The 25,051-nt window shown below is 53.0% G+C and overlaps 14 protein-coding genes across 14 annotated transcripts; 10 read left to right on the top strand and 4 right to left on the bottom strand.

Moving 5' to 3' along the window:
- Positions 1 to 505: 505 nt before the first annotated feature.
- On the top strand, positions 506 to 1,439 carry P170DRAFT_428976 (BTB/POZ domain-containing protein; the record flags this gene model as incomplete). The annotated part of the gene is made up of 2 exons (XM_024847868.1): positions 506 to 528; positions 587 to 1,439. 2 exons carry the CDS (start codon positions 506 to 508, stop codon positions 1,437 to 1,439), a joined length of 876 nt encoding a protein of 291 aa, XP_024701091.1.
- Positions 1,440 to 2,013: 574 nt separating this feature from the next.
- On the top strand, positions 2,014 to 2,699 carry P170DRAFT_428975 (BTB/POZ domain-containing protein; the record flags this gene model as incomplete). The annotated part of the gene is made up of 3 exons (XM_024847867.1): positions 2,014 to 2,037; positions 2,162 to 2,624; positions 2,662 to 2,699. The coding sequence occupies 3 exons, from the start codon at positions 2,014 to 2,016 to the stop codon at positions 2,697 to 2,699; spliced, it is 525 nt and encodes a 174-aa protein (XP_024701090.1).
- A 1,317-nt stretch (positions 2,700 to 4,016) lies between these two features.
- P170DRAFT_439508 (uncharacterized protein) lies at positions 4,017 to 5,251 on the top strand. Its single transcript, XM_024849854.1, has one exon. The coding sequence runs from the start codon at positions 4,029 to 4,031 to the stop codon at positions 5,070 to 5,072; it is 1,044 nt and encodes a 347-aa protein (XP_024701089.1). The 5' UTR covers positions 4,017 to 4,028; the 3' UTR covers positions 5,073 to 5,251.
- Positions 5,252 to 5,396: 145 nt separating this feature from the next.
- On the top strand, positions 5,397 to 7,753 carry P170DRAFT_428973 (transcription factor domain protein; the record flags this gene model as incomplete). The annotated part of the gene is made up of 3 exons (XM_024847866.1): positions 5,397 to 6,760; positions 6,821 to 7,362; positions 7,491 to 7,753. 3 exons carry the CDS (start codon positions 5,397 to 5,399, stop codon positions 7,751 to 7,753), a joined length of 2,169 nt encoding a protein of 722 aa, XP_024701088.1.
- A 353-nt stretch (positions 7,754 to 8,106) lies between these two features.
- On the top strand, positions 8,107 to 8,464 carry P170DRAFT_478720 (uncharacterized protein; the record flags this gene model as incomplete). The annotated part of the gene is made up of 3 exons (XM_024853589.1): positions 8,107 to 8,201; positions 8,271 to 8,353; positions 8,427 to 8,464. 3 exons carry the CDS (start codon positions 8,107 to 8,109, stop codon positions 8,462 to 8,464), a joined length of 216 nt encoding a protein of 71 aa, XP_024701087.1.
- Positions 8,465 to 9,130: 666 nt separating this feature from the next.
- On the top strand, positions 9,131 to 10,104 carry P170DRAFT_439506 (class I SAM-dependent methyltransferase). The gene has a single exon (XM_024849853.1). The coding sequence runs from the start codon at positions 9,231 to 9,233 to the stop codon at positions 9,990 to 9,992; it is 762 nt and encodes a 253-aa protein (XP_024701086.1). The 5' UTR covers positions 9,131 to 9,230; the 3' UTR covers positions 9,993 to 10,104.
- Positions 10,038 to 11,330, bottom strand: P170DRAFT_364182 (phosphotransferase family protein; the record flags this gene model as incomplete). Its single annotated transcript, XM_024844631.1, has 2 exons — positions 10,038 to 10,715; positions 10,779 to 11,330. The coding sequence occupies 2 exons, from the start codon at positions 11,328 to 11,330 to the stop codon at positions 10,038 to 10,040; spliced, it is 1,230 nt and encodes a 409-aa protein (XP_024701085.1).
- A 530-nt stretch (positions 11,331 to 11,860) lies between these two features.
- P170DRAFT_512412 (uncharacterized protein) lies at positions 11,861 to 13,321 on the top strand. Its single transcript, XM_024854987.1, has one exon. The coding sequence runs from the start codon at positions 11,869 to 11,871 to the stop codon at positions 13,264 to 13,266; it is 1,398 nt and encodes a 465-aa protein (XP_024701084.1). The 5' UTR covers positions 11,861 to 11,868; the 3' UTR covers positions 13,267 to 13,321.
- P170DRAFT_458039 (MIF4G domain-containing protein) lies at positions 13,313 to 16,293 on the bottom strand. The gene is made up of 2 exons (XM_024851759.1): positions 14,673 to 16,293; positions 13,313 to 14,620 (listed from the first exon to the last, which is right to left on the bottom strand). The coding sequence occupies exons 1-2, from the start codon at positions 16,234 to 16,236 to the stop codon at positions 13,416 to 13,418; spliced, it is 2,769 nt and encodes a 922-aa protein (XP_024701083.1). The 5' UTR covers positions 16,237 to 16,293; the 3' UTR covers positions 13,313 to 13,415.
- Positions 16,294 to 16,600: 307 nt separating this feature from the next.
- On the top strand, positions 16,601 to 17,121 carry P170DRAFT_478715 (signal recognition particle 14 kDa protein; the record flags this gene model as incomplete). The annotated part of the gene is made up of 2 exons (XM_024853588.1): positions 16,601 to 16,627; positions 16,738 to 17,121. The coding sequence occupies 2 exons, from the start codon at positions 16,601 to 16,603 to the stop codon at positions 17,119 to 17,121; spliced, it is 411 nt and encodes a 136-aa protein (XP_024701082.1).
- Positions 17,122 to 17,444: 323 nt separating this feature from the next.
- Positions 17,445 to 19,607, bottom strand: P170DRAFT_439502 (uncharacterized protein). The gene has a single exon (XM_024849852.1). It carries the CDS (start codon positions 19,425 to 19,427, stop codon positions 17,700 to 17,702), a length of 1,728 nt encoding a protein of 575 aa, XP_024701081.1. The 5' UTR covers positions 19,428 to 19,607; the 3' UTR covers positions 17,445 to 17,699.
- Positions 19,608 to 19,851: 244 nt separating this feature from the next.
- usgS (transmembrane protein UsgS) lies at positions 19,852 to 21,563 on the top strand. The gene is made up of 5 exons (XM_024849851.1): positions 19,852 to 19,957; positions 20,198 to 20,304; positions 20,364 to 20,536; positions 20,589 to 20,982; positions 21,037 to 21,563. Exons 1-5 carry the CDS (start codon positions 19,900 to 19,902, stop codon positions 21,394 to 21,396), a joined length of 1,092 nt encoding a protein of 363 aa, XP_024701080.1. The 5' UTR covers positions 19,852 to 19,899; the 3' UTR covers positions 21,397 to 21,563.
- Positions 21,564 to 21,752: 189 nt separating this feature from the next.
- On the top strand, positions 21,753 to 23,196 carry P170DRAFT_365427 (acetamidase/formamidase family protein; the record flags this gene model as incomplete). The annotated part of the gene is made up of 5 exons (XM_024844700.1): positions 21,753 to 21,827; positions 21,881 to 21,899; positions 21,951 to 22,239; positions 22,294 to 22,567; positions 22,618 to 23,196. The coding sequence occupies 5 exons, from the start codon at positions 21,753 to 21,755 to the stop codon at positions 23,194 to 23,196; spliced, it is 1,236 nt and encodes a 411-aa protein (XP_024701079.1).
- An 82-nt stretch (positions 23,197 to 23,278) lies between these two features.
- On the bottom strand, positions 23,279 to 24,768 carry P170DRAFT_414302 (NAD(P)/FAD-dependent oxidoreductase). Its single transcript, XM_024847012.1, has 2 exons — positions 24,542 to 24,768; positions 23,279 to 24,480 (listed from the first exon to the last, which is right to left on the bottom strand). Exons 1-2 carry the CDS (start codon positions 24,732 to 24,734, stop codon positions 23,336 to 23,338), a joined length of 1,338 nt encoding a protein of 445 aa, XP_024701078.1. The 5' UTR covers positions 24,735 to 24,768; the 3' UTR covers positions 23,279 to 23,335.
- Positions 24,769 to 25,051: the final 283 nt, after the last annotated feature.

The raw sequence follows: 25,051 nt of genomic DNA, 5'->3' as shown, positions 1-25,051 counted from the left end.
TAAGAAAGGAAATGAGAAGAAAGAGAGCAAAATGTCTATAGATTGAATTAGAGATTAAGTCTTTGCATTGGGAGCAATATTGTCCTCGGCTATGGTTGCTTATTGGGCTCAACCGAGACTGAGTATGAGACCTGAAGACCCTGTGGATTCTGGATAAGGCAAGAAAGCATACAAGAATTACATGCCTTGAGATGACGATAAAAGGAAAAGACGGATCCTTCCACATATAAGCGGAAAGTGACGGTGTAATTCTTCCATCTCGAGTGCATAAATACATCATTTGACCACGTCAAGTGAGAAACCAAGTCTTGCGGCGACTGCTACTAGAGCAACCGGAATCTTCCTGCAAGACCAGATCCCAACCTGTTTACATTCACTTCTTTCCTCTTCCTTACTTATGTCACCTCCATCTCCCACACCCCCACTCTCCCTCCCATCCTCTTCAATGCTTTCCATCCAACAAGATCGTGGTGCATGCCATGAAGAACAAAAAAAGTCCATCAACATGTCAACTCCTCTGGACAAAAGGTATGCCCTCTACCCTTCCCCTCCTCGCCATATCATATGCTAACCTGTGACTTCACAGCACCCTGAGCGGCATAACCCGCATCAATGTCGGCACCCCCGAAACCGCGTTCGACGTGCACATCGAGCTGCTCCGCTCCTGCTCCCCCTTTTTCGACCGTCTCTTCAAAGACCACACTCTCGTAGAGATCCAAACCAACCCCGTCCCCCTTCCTAACGAGGACCCCGACCTGTTCGGCGACCTAATCAGCTGGCTCTACCGCGGCACTCTCTCGCAGTACCTCGTCGCACAAGACTCCGCCTTCTTCCTCTTCCGACTCTGGATCCTCGGCGCCCGCTTCGAGATGCCCGGGTTGCAGAATTACGTGATCTCGCACTTCCTCGTCGTCATGAATACCCAGCCCGGCGGCGTCTACGATAAAGAGAAGATCGACTACGTGTACGACAACACCCAGCCTGGTTCCCCGCTGCGTCGGCTGGCCGTGGACATGTGGGCGCGCAACGGATCGCAGGCCGGGTTCCCCGAGCTTCTGCACTCCATGCCGCATGCGTTTCTTGGGGACCTTTGCGGGGCCTTGCTTGAGCAGAGGAATGTGAAGACTGAGGCGGAAATCAGCCTCGAGGACTTTGTAAGACGCTACTATGTCCCGGATCGGGTTGTCCGGGAGCAGCCTAACAAGCGGCTCTTGGAAGATGAACCCGAGAAATCGGTTGAGGTTGAGTCTAATGTTCCGCAGCGCGCGACTCCGGCCCAAATGCAAAGACGCAAGATCATCACTCCCAAGTCGCGGTTGCATTCTTCTCCTGGTCCTGCCAGGTTCATTGCGAATGAACATAGGGAGGGAGGTGATTCTGATGGCATGTGGAGAAGACGTGATTCCGATGAGACGTGGAAGAGAAGAAGAATGAGCTAGGGCATTAAACCAGTGGCCAATGCTCCATGAGTTTGTTTACATGTCTACTCCCGCGGGGCTTCTAAAATGGGTTATTTTGTCTAATTGACTTCGATATTCTGGGTGATGTTGTATTGCTGAGCATGTGGAGCTGAATAAATTGAATCTTGCTGACCATTTTTCCTAGTAGTAATTTTCCTAATAAGTTTATTATCGTGATGCCTGTTCTTTACATATAGTTGCCTACTTGTGGCAATCTTGTAACCAAATATAGGCGCACAATTTTGCTGGGTAGATGCGACCAGTCGTGTGGCCATGTATGTGCAGTGCCAAAACACGCCACATCTTGCTGAGAAAAGCAAAAGATCCAGTACACTAGTGTTTGTGGTGTGAGTGTTCCTTTTCATAGTGAATGTGTTTTGAAAACTTTCTCTACCCCGAACTTCCTACTCTCACCTCCCATCTCTCCCAACTCATCCCTCACATCTCACCTCTCACCTTTCATCTCATTCTATTCTATTTTTTTCATCGTCCTGAGTCTCGACGCCATTTCCTGGATACCACATACCGGGACTTGTTGATTAAATCACCCAACATGTCTGAGAAACATCCGGAGTACGTTTATCCCAGCTCTCATCTCAGATTCCGTACTCATTACCCCGGCTCGAAGATTATTTCTCTCTCTCTCCGGCGAGATAGTACGCACCAAAGTCAAAGAAACCACCTTCAATGTTCACCAACAGTTGCTCCGCGACTGCTCTTCCCTCTTCGACCGTCTTTGCGGAGAGCGTGCCGGCGAAACCCCCACAGATGAACCCATCGAGCTGAAAGACACAGAGCCGGACTTGTTCCGGCGGATGCTCCTCTGGGTCTACCGTGGGGAATTAACCCCTCCAATCTATCCCTTCCCCGGGGACGGAGAGTTTCTCGTGGACCTGTGGGCTCTTGCCGAGAGACTTGAGATCCCGAACCTACAGAACCGCGCTTTCCAGGCCCTCAAAGCGGAGATCGAGAACAGGTCGCCAAGATCGGTAACCTCGGAGATGATTCGCCACGTTTATCATAAGACCGGGAAGGGCTCCTCGTTGCGTATCTATACGGTTGGTGCATGGAGGCTGTATACGCCGAGACGTCAGCTCAGACGCGACCAGGATATACTGCCGAGGGAGTTTATCGAGGATATTTACGAGGCCATACTGGAAGGTAGTAAGTGAAAGGGTGATGGTGGCTTTGTGGATTCCAGGTGTTTTTTCGTTCAGGATGACTTGGGAGAGAGTTTGATGCCCCAGATCAGAGTGAGAATTCTGGCAATTCTACTCCGACCGCGACCTCACCCAGGAAGAAGGAAAAGACGTTCCAACGCCAGTATCTGATACTCAACTATATTATTATATTACATCTGCTTTTTATCTGCCACCTTCCACAAGAGCGAAGGACAATTTCGCAAATTGCCAAGAGAGAATACTCGGGCGTTAAAGAAACAGCAAACATGAGTGCATAATGTTTCCGGATTTTCATGTCAACTACTTCTTGTCTTTGTCCCCTTTGCTTTTGTGCCATGAAGATTTCTTCTTTCTTTCTTTTTTCGTTCTTTTTTCTTTCTTTTTTCTTTCTTTTTTCTTTCTTTTTTCTTTCTTTTTTCTTTCTTTTTTCTTTCTTTTTTCTTTCTTTTTTCTTTCTTTTTTCTTTCTTTTTTCTTTCTTTTTTCTTTCTTTTTTCTTTCTTTTTTCCATGTTGGGGTTTGCTGAGATTTACTGTCACCATCCTCATGCTGAACCTGGATGGAGACGGTTCAGGAAGGCACGCCTGACTGCACCCCTCCCAAGAATAGCAACTGAACTTTTTCACCTTCCGACAAACACCCACTTGCCTGCTCAGTCCTCACTTGATAGCGATTCAAGGTAAGAAAGACATCTTGCCCATAGTTATGGAACGCTGATGCTAACACGAATGCCTCCAGCTCAGTTGTCTACAACTAGTACCTCCACCATCCCCAGCTTGACTCCACCCCACCAGCCTATCACCATGTGAGCAAAGCCATCCCTATTCTCTCCTACGGCGGATTCTGATAATTTAGGTGTCACGATATTATTTGGGTTTATACCTGCGGATGCCACGGGGAGAATCCGACTTTCGTGCAATGCAGGCCTCGACGAGGTACCAATGGTAGATGCTCCCCGATGAGAGCACCCGTGACGGAGCATGTGACCCATAACTGCCGCAACCATCTTGTGGCAGTGCCAGAAGAGGAAGATCGAGAGTTGAAAGACAACGGCCGTTCCATGAAGGCTGAGGAGAAACGGGAGGCTTGAGGACACTGGTCTTAGGGCTTGATGTGGACTGATTTCGTTCGGTCTGGTCATCTCGCTGGCGTTTGTTGGTTTCTTTGAATGCTTTTTTCTCTTTTCAAAAGCCGTCAGCGGTCTTTTCCAATGCGTTCTTCTATCCTGTTTATGCTTGTTCTTGCCTAGGCGCCACGCTCTACTTCCCAAATAGGAAACCCCAATCTGATCTGATAAGCCTTATCGCTGCTGAGTAATACCCCGGACTCCCTAAGTTTTCCCCAGCCCATCGCAGCTCCAAAGTCCAAACACCAAACAACACTCCAACATGCCCCTCACATCCCCATCCCCCTCTCGCCAACGAATCCTCCTCCTCACCCTCGACGCCTTCAACACGATCTACCACCCGCGCGTCCCAATCCCAGACGCCTACATCCACGCCGCCCGAGCGCGGAACCTTCCGCGCGCGCAGCTCCTCACGCCCACGAGCCTCGGCAAGGCGTTTAAATCGATCTTCAAGGCACAGACGAAAGCGTACCCGAATTATGGGCGCGAACTGGCGATTCGTGGCGAGTACGGCGGCGCCAGACAATGGTGGGAGGAGATTGTGAGGGGGACGTTTAGGATCGCGTTGAGTGATGGGTTTGCGGAGTCTGGGGGGACAGGCACAAGCGCAGGCACGGTCAATGCCAATGCCAATGCCCATACGAATGGAAAGACAAACCTAGATACGACAGCGGTCCAGATACCAGAAGATCTCGTGCAAGGTCTCCTGAAGATGTTCGCCAGTCGGGACGGATACGCGCTATACCCCGGGGCGGAGTCGCTCTTTGAGTACCTACGGCGTGTGAAACGGCAAGGTACTGCGTCAGGACCGTTCGATAGGGTGGTCGTGGGCGTGCTGTCGAACTCGGATGATCGGGTCCCTGCCGTGCTCAGGTCGTTGGGGCTACGGGTGGGCAAGGTCCGAGCTGACGAGGATATCGAGAGTACACGGTTGCCGGGGTTTGAGGAGCGAGGGGGAGGGATAGACGGGGGATTGAGAGAGGAGGAATCATCTGGCCAGCAGGATGTGGATTTCGTGGTGACGAGTTACGAGGCCGGGGTGGAGAAGCCGCATCGGAAGATCTTTGATATCGCGAGACGGCAGGCGGAGAGGCTTGTGGGGTGTGGGCAAGAAGATCTGGACTGGACGATGGTGCATGTGGGTGATGATCTGGAGAAGGATTATCGGGGTTGTTTGCAGGCTGGGTGGAGGGGATATCTGGGACTGGAGGGGCGGAGTCCGGATGAGTTGGAGGGAGTGAGGGCTGTGGATATGTTGGAGGGGTTGGAAGATCTGGAGGGGAAGTTGGAGGGGTTTGAAGAGTAGATTTGAGGAATTCATGAGTGATGACTGATGGCTGGGATAATGACTCTTTAGTAGAGGGAGTTAGGGCTAGCGGGTGGTGACATCCGCCCCAGGAATTCTTCTCGACAGTTTCAACGGAAGGGAAAGACGGATCCATTCATTTTTACGGTCAGCGTCCACATGTTACTATTAGATAATTGGTTTATTTCATGTCATTTTTTCATGTCAAATTTTACTTCGCCGACGGCCGAGCTGAGTCATCGGCGTCTGCATCTCCATCGTCGCTCTCTTCATCTGCCTCCCTCGTCCCCCTCGGCAGACTCGAGAACCTCCAGACCCCTTGGAATGTCCCGTCCCTATCGCTCTAAACGCCATCGTCCCTGCGACCAATGCCGCGAGCGAAAGCTTGGCTGTCAGACCGACGACGGCCTGCCCTGCATTCGCTGCCGCTCCGCCGACATCGCCTGTACTTTCGACCATCCGCCGCCCAAACGCCCGCGCCGAGAGTCCTCCCAGTCGTCATGGCTCTGGGATGAGGTGACTCCAGACGATCTCCAGCCCTCGACGCAACCGCTCGAGCAGCAGCAGCCGCCGCCCATCGGTCAGACCTTCAGTCTGGATGATCTCCCCGTCGACGGCGTCTCCCCGGCAGTCTCCGGCCAACTCGTCTTCGGCCGATCACCCACTCAGTTTGTGCAGTCGCTCGACCAGCTCCAGGGCTTCTCGGCCCAGCTGTTCGGGGCCTCTGCAGAATCCGATCCCTGGCTTCTACGTCACTGCTCGTTCGACGACGCCGGTGTCAAATGTTTCTACAAGGTGCACTTCCGGAACGCCGGCGGCGTGCCCACCGCCGAGAAGATCCCCGTGCACTTCATGATCGCCGCCGACGAGTTGGCCGACTCGGCCAAGCGTGAGACATCCTGTCGTCTGCCGGCGGATGGCAGCACGAGCTCGTCCTCGACCTCTTCACGCGACGAGCTCAACCGCCTCGTGCCCCCGGAGTACGGCCCGCGATTGGTCGCCCTCTTCGTCAAGTATGTGTACCCGGCGTTGCCGCTGCTCTCGCGCTCGCACATGGGCCTGACCCCGAGTTGCTGGACCCCCCAGCCCTGGGTTCTCGAGCGCACGCCGGTGCATCTCTTGGCCGCCATCTACGCCTCGGCCCTGCCGTTCGCCGCCCACGACGACTATTTGTGTGTGCTGCAGACCTACAGCGCGCCGCCCGCGCATCGCCTCTGGCGGCTGGTCTACGAGCTCGTCGCCGAGGAGATCCACACGCCGCACCTGGCCGTCCTGCAGGCCGCCGTGCTCTACCTGCACCGGCCCCTGGATGACGCCCAAGCCAGCCGGGCCGACACGCCCTTCGTCTGGTCCTGGGTCGGCAGTCTCGTCGGCCTGGCCGAGTCGCTGGGCCTGCACATCGAATGCCGCATGTGGGGGATTCCTGCCTGGGAGAAACGCCTGCGGCGACGCCTCTGGTGGGCGGTCTACGCCGAGGATAAATGGCGCAGCTTGCTGCTTGGTCGGCCGCCGTACATCCACGCCGGCGAATGGGACGTCGCCGAGCTCGACGATGCGGATTTCCTGTATCATGCCCGAGGCACGGCGTCGGCGGCTTCGGCGGGCGTGACAGGAACGTTGGACCCGGTGCCGTTCCGCTATCTGGTGGATTTGTCGGCCATCGCGGAGCAGATCTATAGCTCGTTTTAGTAAGTCGTCCTACCTGTCCTTGACCTAGCTTGTTGGTCTGCCAACTAACGAGTAATCAGCACCCTGCGCAAATCGCAATACCTCTCCGAACGATTCCACGCCTCGCATGACATCGGCCGTCCGCTACTCGAACGCCTGAATGCCTGGTACTCGTCTCTCCCCGAGAGCTTCCGTCTGCCGAACTGGAGCAAATCCGTCAGCGGACTCGCTCCCTACCCTACCTCCATCCACTTCGCGTACATGATCCTGGTCCTGTTCGTCTACCGCGCCCTACTAAGACCCATGGCGCGGTCCTCCAGCCCCCCTCTCATCTTCGATCTGGAGGAGATGCCGACGAATCCGGACCCAGACCCGGCAGCTAACCCGGAGCTCGATGCGTCGGCGGACGTCAACGCAGACGCGGCGGTCGACACCGAGGGCGACAATCCGCCGCTGCTCGACTGCTTCGATATGCCGGAGATCGAATCCTTCCCGGCCGTCGACCTGACCGACCACGGCACCGGCGAGACGATCCTGAACGCGGCGGAGCGGTGCGCGTCCATCATGGTGAGCTTCACACGACGGTTAACGAGCAGTGATTTCGTAGGATTCTGGTATTCGTGTAAGTTCCCTTCCCTGCGTCAGGCACTTCCGCTCTTCTCCGTCTTCCTGAAACACGTCCCAGCCCAACCCGTTTCAAACCCTCTCCACCAACGCACCTCAACCGGGAAACTGACACAAAAAAAATAGGGTCCCGCATCTCCTTCGCCACCGTCTCGAACTTCCTCCTCCTTCTCCTAATCCAAGCCCCCAACGCCGACCGCGCGCTGAAAGGCAAACAGCTCGTCGAGTCCTGGCTGCGCGTCCTGCGCTGCCAAAGCCAGAGCTTTCCGATGATGAAACTCGGCTTGACAAGACTCGACGCCGTGCATTGGGTGGGGCTCGAGCAGACCTTCGTGCTGCCTGGTCATGTGGCTGAGGTGATCCAGAACAGGGCAGTTCCTACTACGTAGTTCACTCACCTTACTCCAGTAGGAGAGCGGGTCGGCGTCGGGAAGTTAAGTTCGGCTGGACCGGACTTCGCCCGGGCTCGGCGGATGTCGGCCGTCGGGTACGTGTCACTCTAACTGTTGCCGTGTTGGGTAGGTAGGGGTTTGATCGTGGATTTGCTGGTTTGTGGTTTGATATATATACCCTTGCTGTCTGGGTTGTGGATGGAAGTTGTTTGGTCTTGTGTTAGGGCTACGTTCACACTACCTAGTCTTCCGGCATACCCCATCGACGCTATACATCACGCCTCTTCCAAATCCGCAAAAGCAACAACAACAAAAAGGAAGAAAAGAAAACAAAACAAAACAAAACAATCATGCCTAGTTCCATCCTCACCTTCCTATCCAAAAAAGACACAAGCCGAAACTCCAGCCCGTCGTCTGACTCGGGATCGGAAATCACGTTGATCGAGTAAGTCTCTCTGCCCTAAACCAGAAAAGATAAAAAGACCCCCGACCAACTAATCAGGGCACTCCTCAGGCGAAGCAAATCACACGATGGCACCAGAGAATGTACCGCCTCTCAAATGAGGAAGTCGGTTAATGAGCGCGAGGATTTTAATGGTATGTTCATTTCCTTTGTTTTCCTCTTTTTCCTCTTTTGGTGAAGTAGGGTATGCTGATCATGATTGAGTAGCTGCGGATTTATGTTTCGGGTCTTGTTGTCGCAAGTAAATATCCTTCTCGGTTGTGTTTCTTATGTTCTTTTGGGGTTTTCTATCTTCTTTCGGAAAAGGCTGGTGTTCAACGGAGTTCTCTTGATGATTAAATAGGACTTATACGTCACTTCATAAAGACTCTACCTTCGTTTGTTCAATGATTTCTATCAAGCATAGTTAGTACATCCAAATACTACTATACTTTCTTTTACTGCAAAGAGTTCATAGGCGCGATCGGGCACTCTGTTACTCGCTATCCTGCCGAGATAGAAATCATAGAATACTACGAAAGTAATTGACGTTTAGAAGATTCTAGATATTAAACTCCACTCTTCCATAACCTTATTACCCTGTTCTATGTAGGTACTTGTTAATCCAGAAACCTGCGTATTCTTCGCCGACTACCCCTCAGATGCATAAACCTAGGAATTCCCCCCTTTTCCGTCCAAAGAACCTACACGGGGATTATAAATAACGACTCCTACTCTACAGTATAAGTATAAAATAAGCGAATTTTGATTTAATATTCATGATTTGTAATATAATTATATTGCCATATCTGATTACTCTATCTAAAAACAAGGCCAGAAACCCGATCCGGTGACCTCAATTGGGTTTGATTACGTTTCCCATGGCGACTCCAGCGTGCGAAACGTCTGCCCTCGTACTCCTTAAGAGGATAGTTACTTAACGGCATCTCCCAGGGTTATGCCTAGCTCTTCGAACCTCTCTTCTCTCTCCTCTCTTCTCTCTAAGAAGTCCAACCGGCAAAAAGAAAGAAAATGTCCGTCCAATTCGACGCCATCGGCGACCACTACACCTGCATCAAAGAAACCCCCGGCTCGCTCCTAGAGCTACACACTCTACGCACCAGCCTCGGCGACATCACCGATCAGAGCGTGCTAGACCTAGCCTGCGGATCCGGATTCTATGCTCAGAAAGCCATGCAGTGGGGCGCTCGCAGCGTCACGGGTGTCGATATCTCGCGTGTCATGCTCGACGATGCGAGCCGCCGGTTGTCCTGCTCCCGTGACGAGTGGGATCCTCAGCTCCAGCTCTACCAGATTGACTGTGGTCAAGCGTTCGACTTGGGGCAGCGATTCGACGTCGTGCTGGCGGTCTGGTTGCTGAACTACGCGAGCACGAGGGCCGAGATGGTGACGATGTGGATGAATATTGCGCGGCATTTGAAACCCGGTGGGCGGTGTTTGGGCATCGTCCCGAACTTTGATATGTTGGGATACGGTGACAAGGTGTTTCCTGGGGCTCTGGAGTGGGGGTATAAGATTGGGGTGGTCGGGAAGGTGGAGGAGGGTGTCAAGCTGAGGGTCGAAGCGGATGTGGAGCCGGCGTTTGGGTTTAATTGCTTTGAGATGCAGAGGCAGGTGTATGAGGAGTGTGCGCGCATGGCGGGCTGTGTTGTGCAGTGGTTGCCCATGGTGGATCCGGTTGATGAGAGGGTCAATTTTGCGAGTATACTGCCGAGGGCGGCTTCGAGGGTGTTTTGGGCGACGAGGGATGATAAGGACTTGGTCGGAGCTTGAGGTGGAAGGGTTATTCCCCCTGTCAAAGCAAGTGAATTGCTCCATTCAACTTCCTAAGACTTTTGAGTACCACCCAGGCTTTCCTATTTGGAAAAGACTCATTGCAGTTGCTAGATACTGTCGATCTGAGTCTCGTAATGCCGAGGATAACTTATGCCCCCTTGGTAAGACAGCTTCTCTTTCTTTTTCTTCGACCAGCGCAATATATTCTTCCCGGTCAGCAAGTTTCTGCCTGCTCTGAGGATCCTTTGGCAGCCCGTGGGCATCATAATTCCATGGTACGTCCATCGCAGGTGGAACAATGGACAGGGTTAGTGGAAATTCACCCGATATTTCCCATGGCGCTGCGAAGGCGCCTTCCCAATCGATGACACCAAGGATGTGATAGTTATCACTAAAGATCATGTTATTGTGGCCAAAGTCACCATGGCAGAGTGGGAAGGGCCCTTCATTCCGGATGGAAAGACTGGCGGATTTTTCGTACAGCATCTTTTTGAAATCAATAATAGCAACTGATATCTCATCGGCGAATTGACCGGTCGCTTCTTTCAGTTGATCCGCTGACAGGCCAAATTCTACTTTCGACGCCCATGCCTTGTAGAAATCGGCCGCTGTGTCGAACGGACCTCCCAGACCTGGTATGGGGCCTTGTCGATACGTGCCGTCGTCATTTATGCCGGATATTGTTCCTATCTGGGGAAGAAGTATTCTCGAAATCTCACTCTGGGTATTTCCAGGCCTTAGTCTACTGCATGACTAGGATGTGAGCGCGCGGTTGCAACTTACGTGGATCTCAGCCATCCTTGATAGAACAGAACCTTTGTGATGCAACGGAATATCCATATTCAGATCTATTCCTGCGTTCCCTCGAAGACAGTCCATAAGCATTAAGTCTGCTCCAATCTGTGAAACAGAACAGTTCATGAAGTCGTGGATCCTTGGTACCGGTATCTCACTGGCTTCTTGGACGAGTCGGATGGTGTAGTATTCGCATTCCATTTGGCTATGCTCGGAGATATTTGCCGACGGTGAGACGGATGACAGTCGAAGCCTTGCTAACCACCGCACCTTGTCCGGAAACTCCACGATGCGAACCATGTGGTTGTAGCCGAGACCGATTTCTGGCAGGAGGATGCAGCTCGGGTGATTTCTCAGCGAGGCGGCGTATGTTAGAAGACGATCCCAATTCACACTATCCAAGAAGCTTTGAGCTCTCTGTTGCAATGGACTTCCTTCCTGAAGAGAGGAAAAGTAAGACCACCGATATCCCTCAAAAGCATTGTCATCCTGGTGACCATCGAGGAGAGGTGTTGACACAGCTTTTAATTCAGCAGACATACCGAGCGAGAAAGTAAAAGAGATACAAATGCTTTGAACTATGTTGCGCGCTTTTGCCTTCTGTTTTGCTACTGGGGTAATTTGAGATGAGAAAGTGGAAAGGAAAGAAAACTGCGGCGGGGTTTCTGGATTCAATCGACAACGCCCGGTCAGCTGCTTCTAACCTCCCGGGAAGGCGTATTAACCATTATGCCTGCTTCAATAGAATATAGAATGTGCTAATTCTATAAAATACTTACTTGAATAGAAGAAGACCTTAGAATATTTCCCTCCCTCGCTTTCTTATGCTATTCTAGAAAGTAGTCATAAGATTTAGCTGAGGCGTATGCTCCAGAATACCCCTTCAAGTCTCTAATATCTAGAGACATCTTTCATACACAACTCTTCCACTTCGATCAATTGACAAGTCCAGAATCTAATCCATTCATCTCCCAACCAGTTCTATACTTCTATCCTAGATTCTCTTATCAGCTTATCTCTTATCTCTTATCATTATCTTATCAGCTCCCTCATCAACTCGCAGTCGCGTCATCCATCGATGCGCCAATTTTTCTACAATACTCGACAAAGAATGCCACGAACCCCCCAGTTCGCATCCACTCCTCGATTTCTCCTCTCTCAGCGCGGACCTCCTCCCTCCTCTTCTCTCTCAGCGAGGCGCCCTCGCCCCGAGGCCATCGACGAGGATGATTCCCCGCAAAACACACCCCTCGCGAAACGTGTCCGCGGCCGTCCATTCGTCGCGACGCCAGCATCGAGACTGACAGACACTCCGCGCACTGCCACTACGAGAGACGTGATTCAGGACTCTGAGGACGATGAGAGTGCCCTGTCACAGGCAGATGTGGACTCGGATATGGAGGCCGAATACGAGGCGCTGTTCGGGGAGAGGGAAGGATCGACGGCGAAGAGGAGGCGAGTTGGAGATGAGGATCACGATGGAGACCAGCAAAATGGCGACCACAATGGCATAGATGATGAGGATGACAATGACAATAAAAATGGCGAAGCGGACGACCAGGACTACCACCAGCCCCCGAATGACACCGGCAACGAGACCCCCCAGCAAGAACATACCCATAGCCATACCCATGCCTTCTCTTCCGACGAAAACATCCCCTCCTCACCACTCAAATCGCCATCGAAAACCCAGCTCCCAACCCCAACCCCTAACGCCAACCGTCCGCGCTTTCTCCTCTCCGCCTCCTCACAGTTGCATACTCCGTCGCAATCACATTCTCATCGCTACCCACCGTCTTCTACAAAGCAGACGTACACCACACCTTCACAATTCATGACTCCCGCTGCAGCGCGCATAGCGACAGACTCGGAACCCGGACCAGCAGCTCCACCTTCATCTATCCCACCTCCGTCTACCCGCCGGAAACCAGGTTTTGTTCTCCCGCGATCACCGTCGCCTGATGCAGCTGTTGACGACGTCCTGTCCCTGTTCTCGCCGTCGAGAACGCAGCGTCGAGGAAAGGGATCGAGAGCCTCGGGACAGGGGTATGTGTCTGGGGGGATGGCGGAGCAGGTGAGGGGGTGGGTGTTGGAGATGGGGGTGAAGGGGAATCATGTTTCTGAACATGGACCTGGGCAGAAGTATGCGTTTATTGTTCGGGTGGAGGAGGCGGAGAGGTCTGTTATGGGGAGTTGTGGAGAGTTGGTCTTTGTGCGGGGAGTGCATGTGGATGAGGGTCTAGATGGTGGTGATGATGGGGTGGTGAGGAATGTGCTGTTGATGGGTGCGCCTCAGTCACGGAGTCTGCCAGCTCTAGAAGAGGGAGAAGAGACCGAGATTCCGGACCTTAAGACTGGGGATCGCGTTGGTGTTGGGCGCGGGCTGGTTTGGGATGTTGAGCTGGAGAGTATGCAGGAGTCGAGGTCTGGGGAGATGGAGAAGTGGCAGGTTTGTATGGAGTGGGATGTGTTGTGATTCATTCTGACTACTTATATGTACACTACCTAGCTAAATAGACTATGATACCCTGTTTTTAAATGTTCGAAATGTGATATCATGCAATTTTATGTACCTCTATGTCATCCTATATCCATACTCCATGCCTTAGAAATCAAAACAATAAATTAATCACTCTCCTTCGCAGCAACCTTCAACGCATCAACTGCTACCTTGCATCCCCACCGCACGACCTTCTGCTCCTTCTCCGACACAATATCCGACTTGGACACCACCTTGCGCAGGAAATACATCAATCCCTTGATGACCTGCGGCGTGTCGCGCGTACGCAGGAAGATCTCCATCAGGGCCTGCTCATCGCGCGCCTCGTCTTCCGCGCCAGCCTTCTTCTCCTTTTTCGTCTTGCCGCGCTTGCTCTTCTGCGACTGCTGGATGGCCGTGATGAGGAGGAGTTCGGCAAATGTGCTAGTCTTCGGCTGCAGGTATGCGAAGTTGAGCGTTTTCAAAACTCCCAGGTTCAGCGTACCGTCGGCAATCAGGGTGCCGTAGAACTTGGCCAAATTGACGATCGATTTCATGGGGAGGTTGGAGTGCTCGTCGTCTTCGTGGAAGTCGTCGTCGTCGTCCTCGTCGGCGCCTGTCTCGCCCATGCGCTTGAAGATGTTCCAGAGCGTGTACATGAACGACACCTTGATGCGGCGACCCATCTCGCCGCAGAGTCGTCGCGCGATGAGCGTGTAGTAGGGGTTGTAGGCTTCTTCTTCCATGGCGCAATGGGTGAGGACTCGGGGGATCTCGTACTCCTGGGTGCGTTTGAGACGGAGTTTGAGGAGGCGCACGTGTGCGTCTTGGTAGTCGGGAGCGGACATGATGGCGACGAAGATGGATCGCCGGACGTCCGTGTTCATGCGATGTGCTTTGGCAAGGGAGCCGAAGTCGGGTTCTCCCTCGCTGTCGTCGTCATCCTGGGGTAGCCCGTGCTCTTGGTTGGCGGAGGAGAGTTCGTTGCGCGCAGACTCCAATGGGTCTTCTTTCCAGCTGGCGCCGACGAGCCACCATTTGCCTTTCTTCGAAGCATTGTGGATGTCGTCGCGCGAGATGCTGATGGGTTCTGTGGCGCGGATGACGCGCGAGTTGTTCAGGCCGCCGAGGATCTTGCGCATCTTGGTGATGTGCTCGGATGTCACGGTAGTCGAGCCGACACCGACACCGGACTTCATGCGGTTGTTCTTCAGGTCGGTGATCGTATCGATCATGAATTTCGTTCGGACTGTGAGGGCGGCTTGGCCAGCCTTGGCCACGGCGGGTTGAATCAGGAGGACAATGTCTTTCAGCGAAGAGGGATCATCTTGTCGCAGCTGAGGTCCGGAGTCTGAGTTGGTTAGCATTGCTTCTGGCGAGAAGACAGGGCAGCAAAAACTTACTTCGAATGATCTTCAGCAGCAATTCGGTGTTCTCCTCCGTGATCTCCTGCAGGAATAATCGGATGTAGTCGAAGATGAGGGTGCTTCCAATGACGTGGAAGTTGTAGAGCTGCGAGAGTAGAGAAATCAAATTGATGGCCTCTTTGCCTTCAAACTTGCCCTTCTCGTCGCCCCCAGCATCAAACATCTCCACGATCTTTTGCACAAGCTGCGCACCAAAATCGATACCCACCACTTTATACACGGCCGCGATAAATCCAGCATGCAGAATGACGAAGGTGTCTTGCAGCGCGGACCTCTCGCAAATCAATCCAAAAAGCAGATTGATCAAAGTGGACGTAACTTCTCCTCGGGGATAGTCCCGATAGAGTTTCTCGAATTCCGAAAGAATCGACACCATATTTGCCTCGGATAGCTTGTTGAGTTGTCCTTGAGCTTGTCTTCGGAGGCGAATAAGGGTTTCGGACTCTGAGTTGGCGGCGGCGCGCAGTGAGGGTGGGATGTATTTCTGCGGTTTGTTCTCTGTCGGCTCTGGAGCTACAGGCGCAACGTAGGGGTTCTCGCGTTTCTTGGGAGCAGGCTCGTCCTCTTCGCCGGCCTCGTCGCCCTCGTCTTCATCCTCATCTTCGTCAAACTCGCCGAAAGCATCTTCATCATCTTCCTCCTCATCATCGTCATCCATTTCGTCCAAGTCATCCTCATCCATATCACCCAGACCCATATCACTCCCCATATCACTGTCTTCGTCCTCGGATTCGCTATCGGCTTGTAACCCTTGCGCCTTTCTGCGTTTGTTCCGCAGCCAGTCGTCGGCTTCCCTTTTGCGCTTGCGGCCTTCATCCGCCGATCCATCATCCAAGTCGCCCAGCAGATCATCCAAACCATCGTCGGCGAACGCTTTCGGGAGTTTCTTTCCTTTTTTGAGACCAAGCCTTTTCTCCAAGGCAGCGATCTCCGCATCGTCCTGGTCTAGCTTTTCCTGAACAGCCCGAGAAACCTTCGGTGCCGGCGCGACATCGTCCATGTCCTCATCACTTTCGGAGTCTGCCTTCTTCGTTTTCTTCGATTTGGTGTCGCTCGATTTGGACTGTGTTTCCTTCTGTTTCTGTTTCGCAGCCTTCAGCTTCGCCATGACATCCTCCTCTGCGTTTGGTTTGGACTTCGCCTCCTTTTGTTTTTGCTTCGCAGCCTTCAATTGTGCCATCACATCCTCCTCTGCATTTTGCTTAGGTTTCGCTTCTTTCTTTTGTTTGGCGGCCTTCAATTTCGCCATGACGTCTCCCTCGTCGTCCGATCCACCATCCGAGTCCATCCCCTCGAACCCACCCTCGTCATCGTCATCGTCATCATCACCCCTTCGCTGATTGAACTGTCGCTTCCCTCCATAATTTCCACCCTGTCTCGGTTTCGTCTTCTTCTCATTCCGCTCCGCTTGTCGTCGATCTTTCCGCGACGCCGGTCCGTTTCGCTGATTCCTCTTCTTCTCGCCGTAGTGGTCTTTTATACCCAGTTCGCCGCGCAGATTCCTCGGCAAGGAGGTCGTATTATGCATCAACCGCGGCATTGTGAATGGGTGCTGCGCTATGCGACTGGCTTCGTTGCTGCTGCTGAAGAACTTATTTTTTTTTATGCCGCTGGAAAAGTCGGAGAATTGTGGGCGGAGCGGAAGGCGGACAGTCGCTATAAAGGCGGTGAGTAAAGCTGCCCGCGGGTGCGGAGGACTTCATCTGAGCCCGGAAGTTCCCTCCATCTGTCTGTCTATCAGTTGTTGGCTTGTTGGCATAGCTTGCGTATTTATTCTTCGCAGTTACTGTTTCTCGTCTGCTCAGTTTGTAGAGTGAGCATCATCTTTCTCTGCACAATCCATCAATTCTATTCCCTCGATACACAATCACACAATCCGCACGAGACGAGACCACATAGTCAAGATGCCCGCACATCTCGCTCACGACGAGGTATGTCATCCATTCATTCATTCCTTACCACAACCCTCCAATTCCTCCAATCTTACTCTATCTACCTACCCAACTAAACTTCCTCCACGCTAATACTAACAAACCCCCAGTTCTTCACCTCCCTCTCCACCCTCCTCACCACCACCTCCCAAAAAGCCCGCGGCTCGATCTTCCTCACCCAAAAGCCTCTCCTCACGGACGCCTCCAACACCGGCGAATCTTCCTCCCCTTCAATCCTCATCCGCGCCACAGATGGAAACACCAACGCGCCGAACCCCAAGTCCTCGAAGGCCGCAGACGCAAAGAGCAAGCCGAACAAGCCGTCGTCGCAGAAGGTGAAGCTGTCGACGGTCGTCGCGCCGGAGGAGCTGGAGGCGTTCTATGCCAGATATGCGGAGGTGTGTAAGGCGGGGATGACGGGGCTGAAGAAGAGGGATCGGAAGCGTGGGAAGGCGAAGGGGAAGGGGGCCGCGGGGAAGGTTACCAAGGCTTAGGTTTTTCTCTTTTTCTCTCCGTTGGTTTCATGGTTAGGGGTGAGAGGCTGGTCTGTCTGTTTGGTTGATGATGGAGGGATTGTTCAGGCTTGAGATGGATCGGCTCAGAGATGATGATTTGCTTTCTGCATTCAGGGCGTTCTGTGGTTTTCTTTCTTTTCTTTCTCTGTTGATATTTGGACCCCACTAGCTAGATCTTGGGAATAGGTCTCGGGGAAATGATGAATGTGCATCCCTGATAAACATAATCTACTCATCTGGTCTCACATACTGAGGTATGATAACAGGGTATATAATTATGAATGTATCGCTAGAATACAAAGAAACATTAGGGGATACATATGCAACGCAGTACCGAGTCCACCCACGAGTATAACAAAAACCCAAAAGGAGAGATAGAAAATTCATACAAGTGCATCATCATCGAAACAGGCATCATTCAAAAAAAAAAAAAAGGGTTGTACAGGGAGGGGATTAAAATAATATATGGCAAGCAGAACCAACTGGGATGAGGGAATGAAATCAAATGAATGGGAGTGAAGATCAGAGGCATTAATAACGAAAAGGAAATGTGTCGATTAGTCCAACTCCCAGGGATCGAACCTTCGGAGTTCCTCCGACACGGACCGCTTCCTGAAGTTGTCGCGCGCGAGAGGCAGGTCGAAATCATCCATCGTCTCCTGAGAGCTGGTATGTCCATCCATATCGCCCATGGCGGAGTTTACAGCCGGCCCGATGACGATGCGCGCGGCAATGTGGATTAGCACCACGAACAATTGGATTGGAGGCACCAAGACAAGCTTGCAGGTCTTTTGGATTATGGATGCTGCGTCGTACTTCTCCGGGGGGTGAGCAAGAGCCAGCGTAGATGCCGGGGGCATCGGCGATACCTCGCGATCATGAGAAGTCTTCGACCGCCGGCGGAATTCAGCACTCATGCTGCTGAGGTTCGGGTTGGAACTCGTTGTTGATGCGAGATCGTGATTGTCCGCACTACTCTTTGCGTCGACAGCAGTACTAGGTCGTGGCTCAGGCTTGGAGGCAGAAGCAGTTGGTGGCTCTTTTGGATCGGGAGACGAGCAATCGCGGCAGACGATCGTTGGCAATTTCGTCTCCGCAGCATAATCGACCTCTTGAAAGATAGAGTCCTCCGACGGTTTCTCTTCGTCACAACCACGACTGTCGTTTTGCTTGCTCTCGTCCACGGGAATTTCTGGTTGGGAGTCCAAATGCGACTCCGTCTCAGGAAGGGGTGATAACGAATGTTCGATGGAGTGGAATGAATCGACACTCGAAGAGAGTGCTGGGTCAGGTTCAACCTGTGTTTCGGGGTTCTCCTCAAACCTTGCCAGCAAGGTCTGGAAGCTCCGTTGTGTTTCTGCCACCGAGCGCCGGGGAATATCCAGAGACTCGGGGACAGGCGGTGCAAGCGATGGTGCAAGTGATGGCGCAGGCGATGGTGCACGCGATTCACTCTCCACGGGCAGCTCAGGAGGGTGAGACCCTTCCAAAAACTCGTTATCATCTGGAATGGTTTCCAGAATGGTGCTGTTGCTGCCTCGTGTTAAGAAACCGCTGCCATCTGTTGTGTTACCATCTGTCTCTTCCCCAGCGCTCAAATAATCAACCGTAATTTCTTCCCTCACCGGGCTATGTTCCTTGGCGAGTCCCAAATAAATCGGCGCACTATCCCTGCGTCCTTTAGGGCTCCATGCTTTTTTCTTTCGCCTCGGTGCCTTGGCCGCCTCTGGAATCGGGACTGTGAAACCCCGCTTGAAAGGACACGGAGTAACTTCATACCGCAGGACTTGGGGTAAGGCATCTTTCATCCCTACGATCAATTCTCTGTCCTCATCTGTCTCATTCGGCAGCTCGATGCGGTAGTAGGTAAGAGGGCGAATGCGCAAAACGAAGGTCGACACACCGTCGACACACCAGCACTGAGAGTTCTTGAGGATCGCATGGACGACGCTGCCGCATTTGAGGAAGACGGTCAACCCGTGGACATTCTCAAGACGCAGCGGCGCAAAGGCTACCGTCCGTTCCGTGGGCGATCTCCATGGCAGGGTTTCGACAGTATCAACCGGATAATCAAAGTCCGACGGGGCGGTGCTCGAGGGAATTGGCGCAAGGGCCCTCGGGGCAAAGTGGACAACTTTGGCCGAGGGATGAAAAAACAGGTCGTTCTCGGAGGGTTTGAAGGAATTCGAGGTGCGGCGATTTCGCGGGTTTAGTTTAGTGGGTAGAGTAGCAGATCGACGAATAGACTGTATCTGAGGCAGTGGCGCATCCGAGGGATCGGACATGGTTCATGAGGAACTAGTGGTGAACGAAAAAATATCATAGAAGAGAGGGTTACATTGAACAGATGAAAGGAGAGATGATTACAGGAGAGATGGATGGGCAGATAAGAAGGAGAGCAAGGCCATCAGAGAGACCGGGAGTAGATATGGAGAGAGAATGAACGACGGACCGATGCGAAGGAGAGGACGGGGTGAGACCAGACAAGGAGCGCGCATCATCGCCGTCCCGCGTGATTTGCCTTCCGCTCGGCGGGGATTCGGCAATGGCAAGGTCTGCCTCAGGCACTCCTGCCGGTCACGAGTGGGGCCGCGCGGCTCTGCACTTGGCGGCTGCGTGGCCAATGGCAGGCCGGCGCCATAGATTGACGGTTGCCTGTGTTTGCCGCGGTTTGCCTCCTGCTTTCACTTCGTTGTTCAACGTGTTCCTCTTCAACACTCGACTCTGCCAGAGGACTTTCTTGGGACTCTGGTCGCCATGCCGAATTTCGAACCTAACGCCGTCATCCGCGGCTTCCAGCTCACCGTCGTGGGAAGTAAGTCGACTAGCCCCTTGCCCATCATTTCTCAATCCGGAAAACTCGGATGTTCAAGATGGCCAGAGTCGACGAACAGGCGGGACTCCTCCACACTCATGCGTGAACCATGATCCATCTGAAGCCAAGACTCCAACCCTATGCAAGGATCGACCTCGTCTTGCAGCCGTTGGGCTCTGGTCACGTCCAATAAGCATCGTTTTGCTTCGAGAACCCGATATAGATGCTAACTCAAAACAGCTGTTCGGGCACTACGCAACCCTGAATTGTTCAAGTCCGAGCACTTCCGACAGGCAGCCCTGGCCATCGTGGTGGGAATTGTCATCCAATTTATCATTCAAATTCCGGTATGGCCCACTATTTGGACTCGGTTCAAAATCCAAAGTACACACCTAACGTCGCCCAGATCCTTGGTGTTAAATTCCTCCTTGCAATCACCTCGCTTTTTGTTGACTTGGAATCTGTTACTTGGGATGACACCATCCTGGACTCTCTGGACTTCCTAAACAAGTCCGTTCTTCAAGTCCCATTCCTGCTCATGACGTTGATGCGATATGTCACTCCTACTCTGGATGGGATGTAAGTTCTTCCCATCTCTCATTCGGCTCTCCACGGCATACTAATTAATTAGCTTCATGCAATCTCTGCAGTGGGTCGACTATACATACGTCGATAAGCACAAGACGGACGACCCCAAGAACCTGCGTGCCATGTACTATCCCAACCTGATCAAGTACTCGACCAATGGCAGCGCCGGTGTGTCAAAGCCTATTCCGGAAGCTCTGGTCGCCTTCATGGTCCGGTACGGCCGAAAGGTTGGAATGCTGTTGGCGGTCTTCGTCCTTTCGCTTCTTCCTATTGTGGGCCGATTTGTGATGCCTGCAGTCTCGTTCTTGTCTTTTCAGGATTTTGTTGGAACCACGCCGGCTGCCGTTATCTTCGGAACCGGACTTGTGCTTCCGAAGAATATTGTCGTCACCTTCCTTCATACCTACTTCGCATCCCGCAGCTTGATGCGTGAACTGGTGAGTTCCTTCTGCCGATGTAGAAGATGTTTATCTAGTTCTAACATTCATCAGTTGGAACCTTACTTCTGTCGTGTCAAGTTCACCAAGGAGCAGAAGCGTCGTTGGTTTTCCGACCGTGAGGGCGTGTTGTTTGGATTCGCTTTTGCCTTCACGGTTGTCCTGAAGACACCCTACATCGGAGTCCTCATGTACGGCGTGGCTGAGGCATCCACAGCCTATCTTGTCACCAAGATCACCGACCCTCCCCCAAGCCCTGAAGACAGCGAAGGCTTTGCCGAGAGCCAGGTGACCTGGAAGAACAAGCACGATTTCCTCCAGCTGTCCCTGGACAATATCGACAAGATCAATACCGCCGTTCACCAGAGCAAAGAGGCCACCAACCCTGAACTCCCGAGGCAAAAGTTCACCTAGAAAAGTTCATCTAAGTAGATGTAGAGCTTCATAGCTCCTCCAGGCAGGGTTAAAATGCGGGGAACACGCGCCACCTGCCTCATCCCGACTGTCCAAAACCTCTTATCAAATCGCATTCGTCTATAGATAAAGTCAATTATAAATAATGCAAATCATTTTCCTCCGAGGAGTCCCGCTGATAAGCGCGAACACGATTAGATTGGTGCAACTTGAAGGATGCGGGGTTGCTTGCGATAACCTCCACTCCACGTGAGGAGAGGCGAACTTCCTTTATAAGGCTACATTGCGACTTTCGTCCTTTCTCGTATTCATTGTCTGAATCTCTCTGCCGTCGTCGCCTGCGTCAGAACAACATCATGGGCCAAAAAGGCATTCGTACAGCTATCAAAGTTGATCTCAATAAACCGGCTTGGGAACAACCAGGTCTACATGTAAGTTTCTTCTATAGAACTAGCCATCTGACATTAATTGACAAATTGCTTAGAACCGGTGGCATCCGGATGGTACGTCAGCGTCTAACTGTCGCTCTGTTATGTCCTTCTCACGATAAATAGTCCCATCTACCGGAAAGATCGCAAACAACGAAGTCGTCAAGATCGAATGCCTCGACTGGACTGGCGGTCAAATCAAGAACAATGACTCCGCCGACGACGTCAAGAACGTCGATCTAACTCAGATCCATTATCTGTCCGGCCCATTTGACATCGAAACCGCCGAGCCCGGCGATGTGCTCTTGGTCGAAATCCAGGACGTTCAGCCATTTGAAGACCAGCCTTGGGGGTTCACTGGTATCTTCCATCCCCAGAACGGCGGTGGCTTTCTAGATGAGATTTATCCGAAGCCGTACGTGGTCTTTGACAACTAATTCTTCGGCACTGTCTAACATGTATCCGACAGAGCAAAAGCCATCTGGGACTTTGAGGGAATCTTCTGCTCGTCGCGTCATATCCCTCATGTTCGCTTCGCAGGCCTCATTCACCCAGGAATCCTAGGCTGTGCACCTTCTGCAGAAGTTCTGGCAGAGTGGAATCGTCGCGAGGGTGAGCTGATCGCAGCCAACACCACCGGACGAGATGTCGCGCAACCTCCACAGCCTAAAAGCGTCCATGCCGGCAGTGCAAGTGAGACTATCAAAGAGAAGATCGGAAGAGAAGGCGCTCGAACCATCCCGGTACGTCATCCACTGCCCCCGTGAACCATCACACCATCTGACAACCCCAGGGCCGCCCCGAACACGGCGGAAACTGCGACATAAAGAACCTCTCTCGCGGGTCGAAAGTATACCTCCCCGTGCACGTTCCCGGCGCCAAATTCTCCGTCGGCGACCTGCACTTCTCCCAGGGCGACGGCGAGATCTCCTTCTGCGGCGCCATTGAAATGGCCGGCGTGATCACCCTCAAATTCACCGTTCTCAAAGACGGCATGGCCAAGCTCGGTATGAAGTCCCCCATCTTCCACCCTGGCCCTGTCGAGCCGCAGTTCGGCCCGGGTCGATACCTGACCTTCGAGGGGTTCTCGGTCGACGAGAATGGCAAGCAGCATTATCTAGATGCTACCGTGGCGTACCGCCAGACTTGTCTCCGGGTCATCGAGTACCTGCGGCGCTATGGGTATAGTGATTATCAGATCTATTTGTTGTTGAGTTGCGCTCCGGTTCAGGGCCATATTGCCGGGCTGGTGGATATTCCGAATGCGTGTACGACGCTGGGTGTGCCGATGGATATCTTTGATTTTGATATTCGGCCGGAGGCGGACGTGGTTAAGAAGGATATGGGGAGTTGTGCTTTTGCGAGTGACTGAGGCTGAATGGGCATTACTGGTTTTATTATTTCTTCAGGCTCACCAGTATTGCGCCTTACATTGTTTTTGGTTCAATTATCCTGATAGGAGCCAGTTCACAGGTGTTCATGGATACAATTTACTTTTAGATTACTTCTGCTCACAGTCGACTCTTATCACCCACGTCAGTCCATTCATCATCCCCAACCTCCTGAAAATCCATCACCTTATTCGGCCCTCCAAACCGGTTCTGGGTCGACTTCCAATCCCGATCTACCGCCGTCTCAGGCCTCCAGCGCACCACATCCTTCAGCTCCTTCTGCAACCTCCCTTCCAGCGCATCAGCAATAAACCCCCCAATCGTGGGCATCTGCATCGCCCCATTCCCCGACCCTCCCACAGCGACCAACAACGACGGATGCCGCGGGTGCCGATCGATCAGGAATGACCGGTCAGGCGTATCCGCGTCCCAGCAGATACGTGCAAACGCCAATGGCCGCTCCGCCAGGTGCGGCATCGTGTCGCGCAGGAAGTCGCGCGCCCGCGCCTCCGCCTCCAGCGGGATCTGGTGCTTCGCGAACGGGACACTGCGGATCTCGCCGTCGTGCTGGGGGTCGCGCACAAAGTTGCAGTAACCCGGGTGCTCATCGCAGATCTTCAGCTCGTGGCGGTCCTCGTCGGGTTCCATGAAGAAGCCCTTGGCGATGTTGAACAGGACAGGCAGGTTGCGGTAGAGCTTTGCCTCGTCGGGTGTCATTCGGATATGGCAGAGCGTCCAGGCCGTGGGGCGCAGCTGTTTCTCGAAGTCGAGGAGTCGGTCGCTGCCGGCTCCTGCGGCGAGAATGGTGTGCTCTGCTCGGTGCAGGACCCCGTCTGCTGTTTTGGCGCCGATGACGTCCCCGTTTTCGTACTCTAGGGACTGCGTGGCGCCTGCTGGGGTGCCGGTGATGAAGGTCACCCCTAGTCGTTTGGCTTCCGTGTAGGCTGAGTGCATGGCCTTTTGGGCGTGAATCCACCCGGCGCCGGACTTGCTCAGCCAGCCTTTCCAGCCGGGGAAGTCGCCCGTGAGGACCCCAGCAGGCATGGTGTTGCGGAAGTCCTCGGCGGAGTTCAGCTCGACGAAGGTGCCTTCTGTGGGGTCGATTTCGTTCTCTTTGATGTGCTCGATGAGCGCCGGTGTATGACCCGATACAATCGATCCTGTTTCATGGAAGTAGGGCTGGAACACCGGGTCCGTTCGCCAGCCTTTCAGGGCTGCGCGAGAGCAAGTGGCGAACATGATGCTTCGCGCATCTGCTTCTCCGTCTGGTTGGCGTTAGTACTCGCGTGGGAATGGTAGTACTGGTAGAGCAGGGGGGTGGTTTACTCTTGAGCTCATGGTGCTCCATGATTTTATTGATGTCGTTTCCTGCTGCAATGGGCGAGGGAATCGGGTATGGATCTAGAACGGTGGCATTCTTATAGCCCCGACGGGCGAGATGCAAGGCAGTCGAGCATCCCCAGGTGCCTCCCCCGACAATGAGGATGGATGAGGTAGGGCCAGGAGCAGAGGACGGCATGGTTGTAACCAATGTAGACAGCGTTGCGTTTTCACCAAGGACAGAAAGCAGAGTGAAGATGCAATCAGGCCACAGTCTAGAAACTATTAGTAGAATCCAGTGACGTCGCCGAGCCCTAATCGACTAGAGACGGGACTAAGGCATTTTCAGGCATCGAAGTCATTAGTTCCCCGCTCGACGGCTGGACCTTCCCTCCTTCTATCTCTCCCCAATCATCCTTGCATGCCATCCTTTAGCATCGTCAAGCTTCGGGATGATCGCTCGTTTGAGGCTTCTGTTCCCCGCTGAACTTATCATGCTTCCCCTCTCCCTCGGTA

This window comes from Aspergillus steynii (assembly GCF_002849105.1).
Source record: "Aspergillus steynii IBT 23096 chromosome Unknown P170scaffold_7, whole genome shotgun sequence".
Classification (NCBI taxonomy): domain Eukaryota; kingdom Fungi; phylum Ascomycota; class Eurotiomycetes; order Eurotiales; family Aspergillaceae; genus Aspergillus; species Aspergillus steynii.
This window is presented reverse-complemented; position numbering and strand designations above follow the sequence as displayed.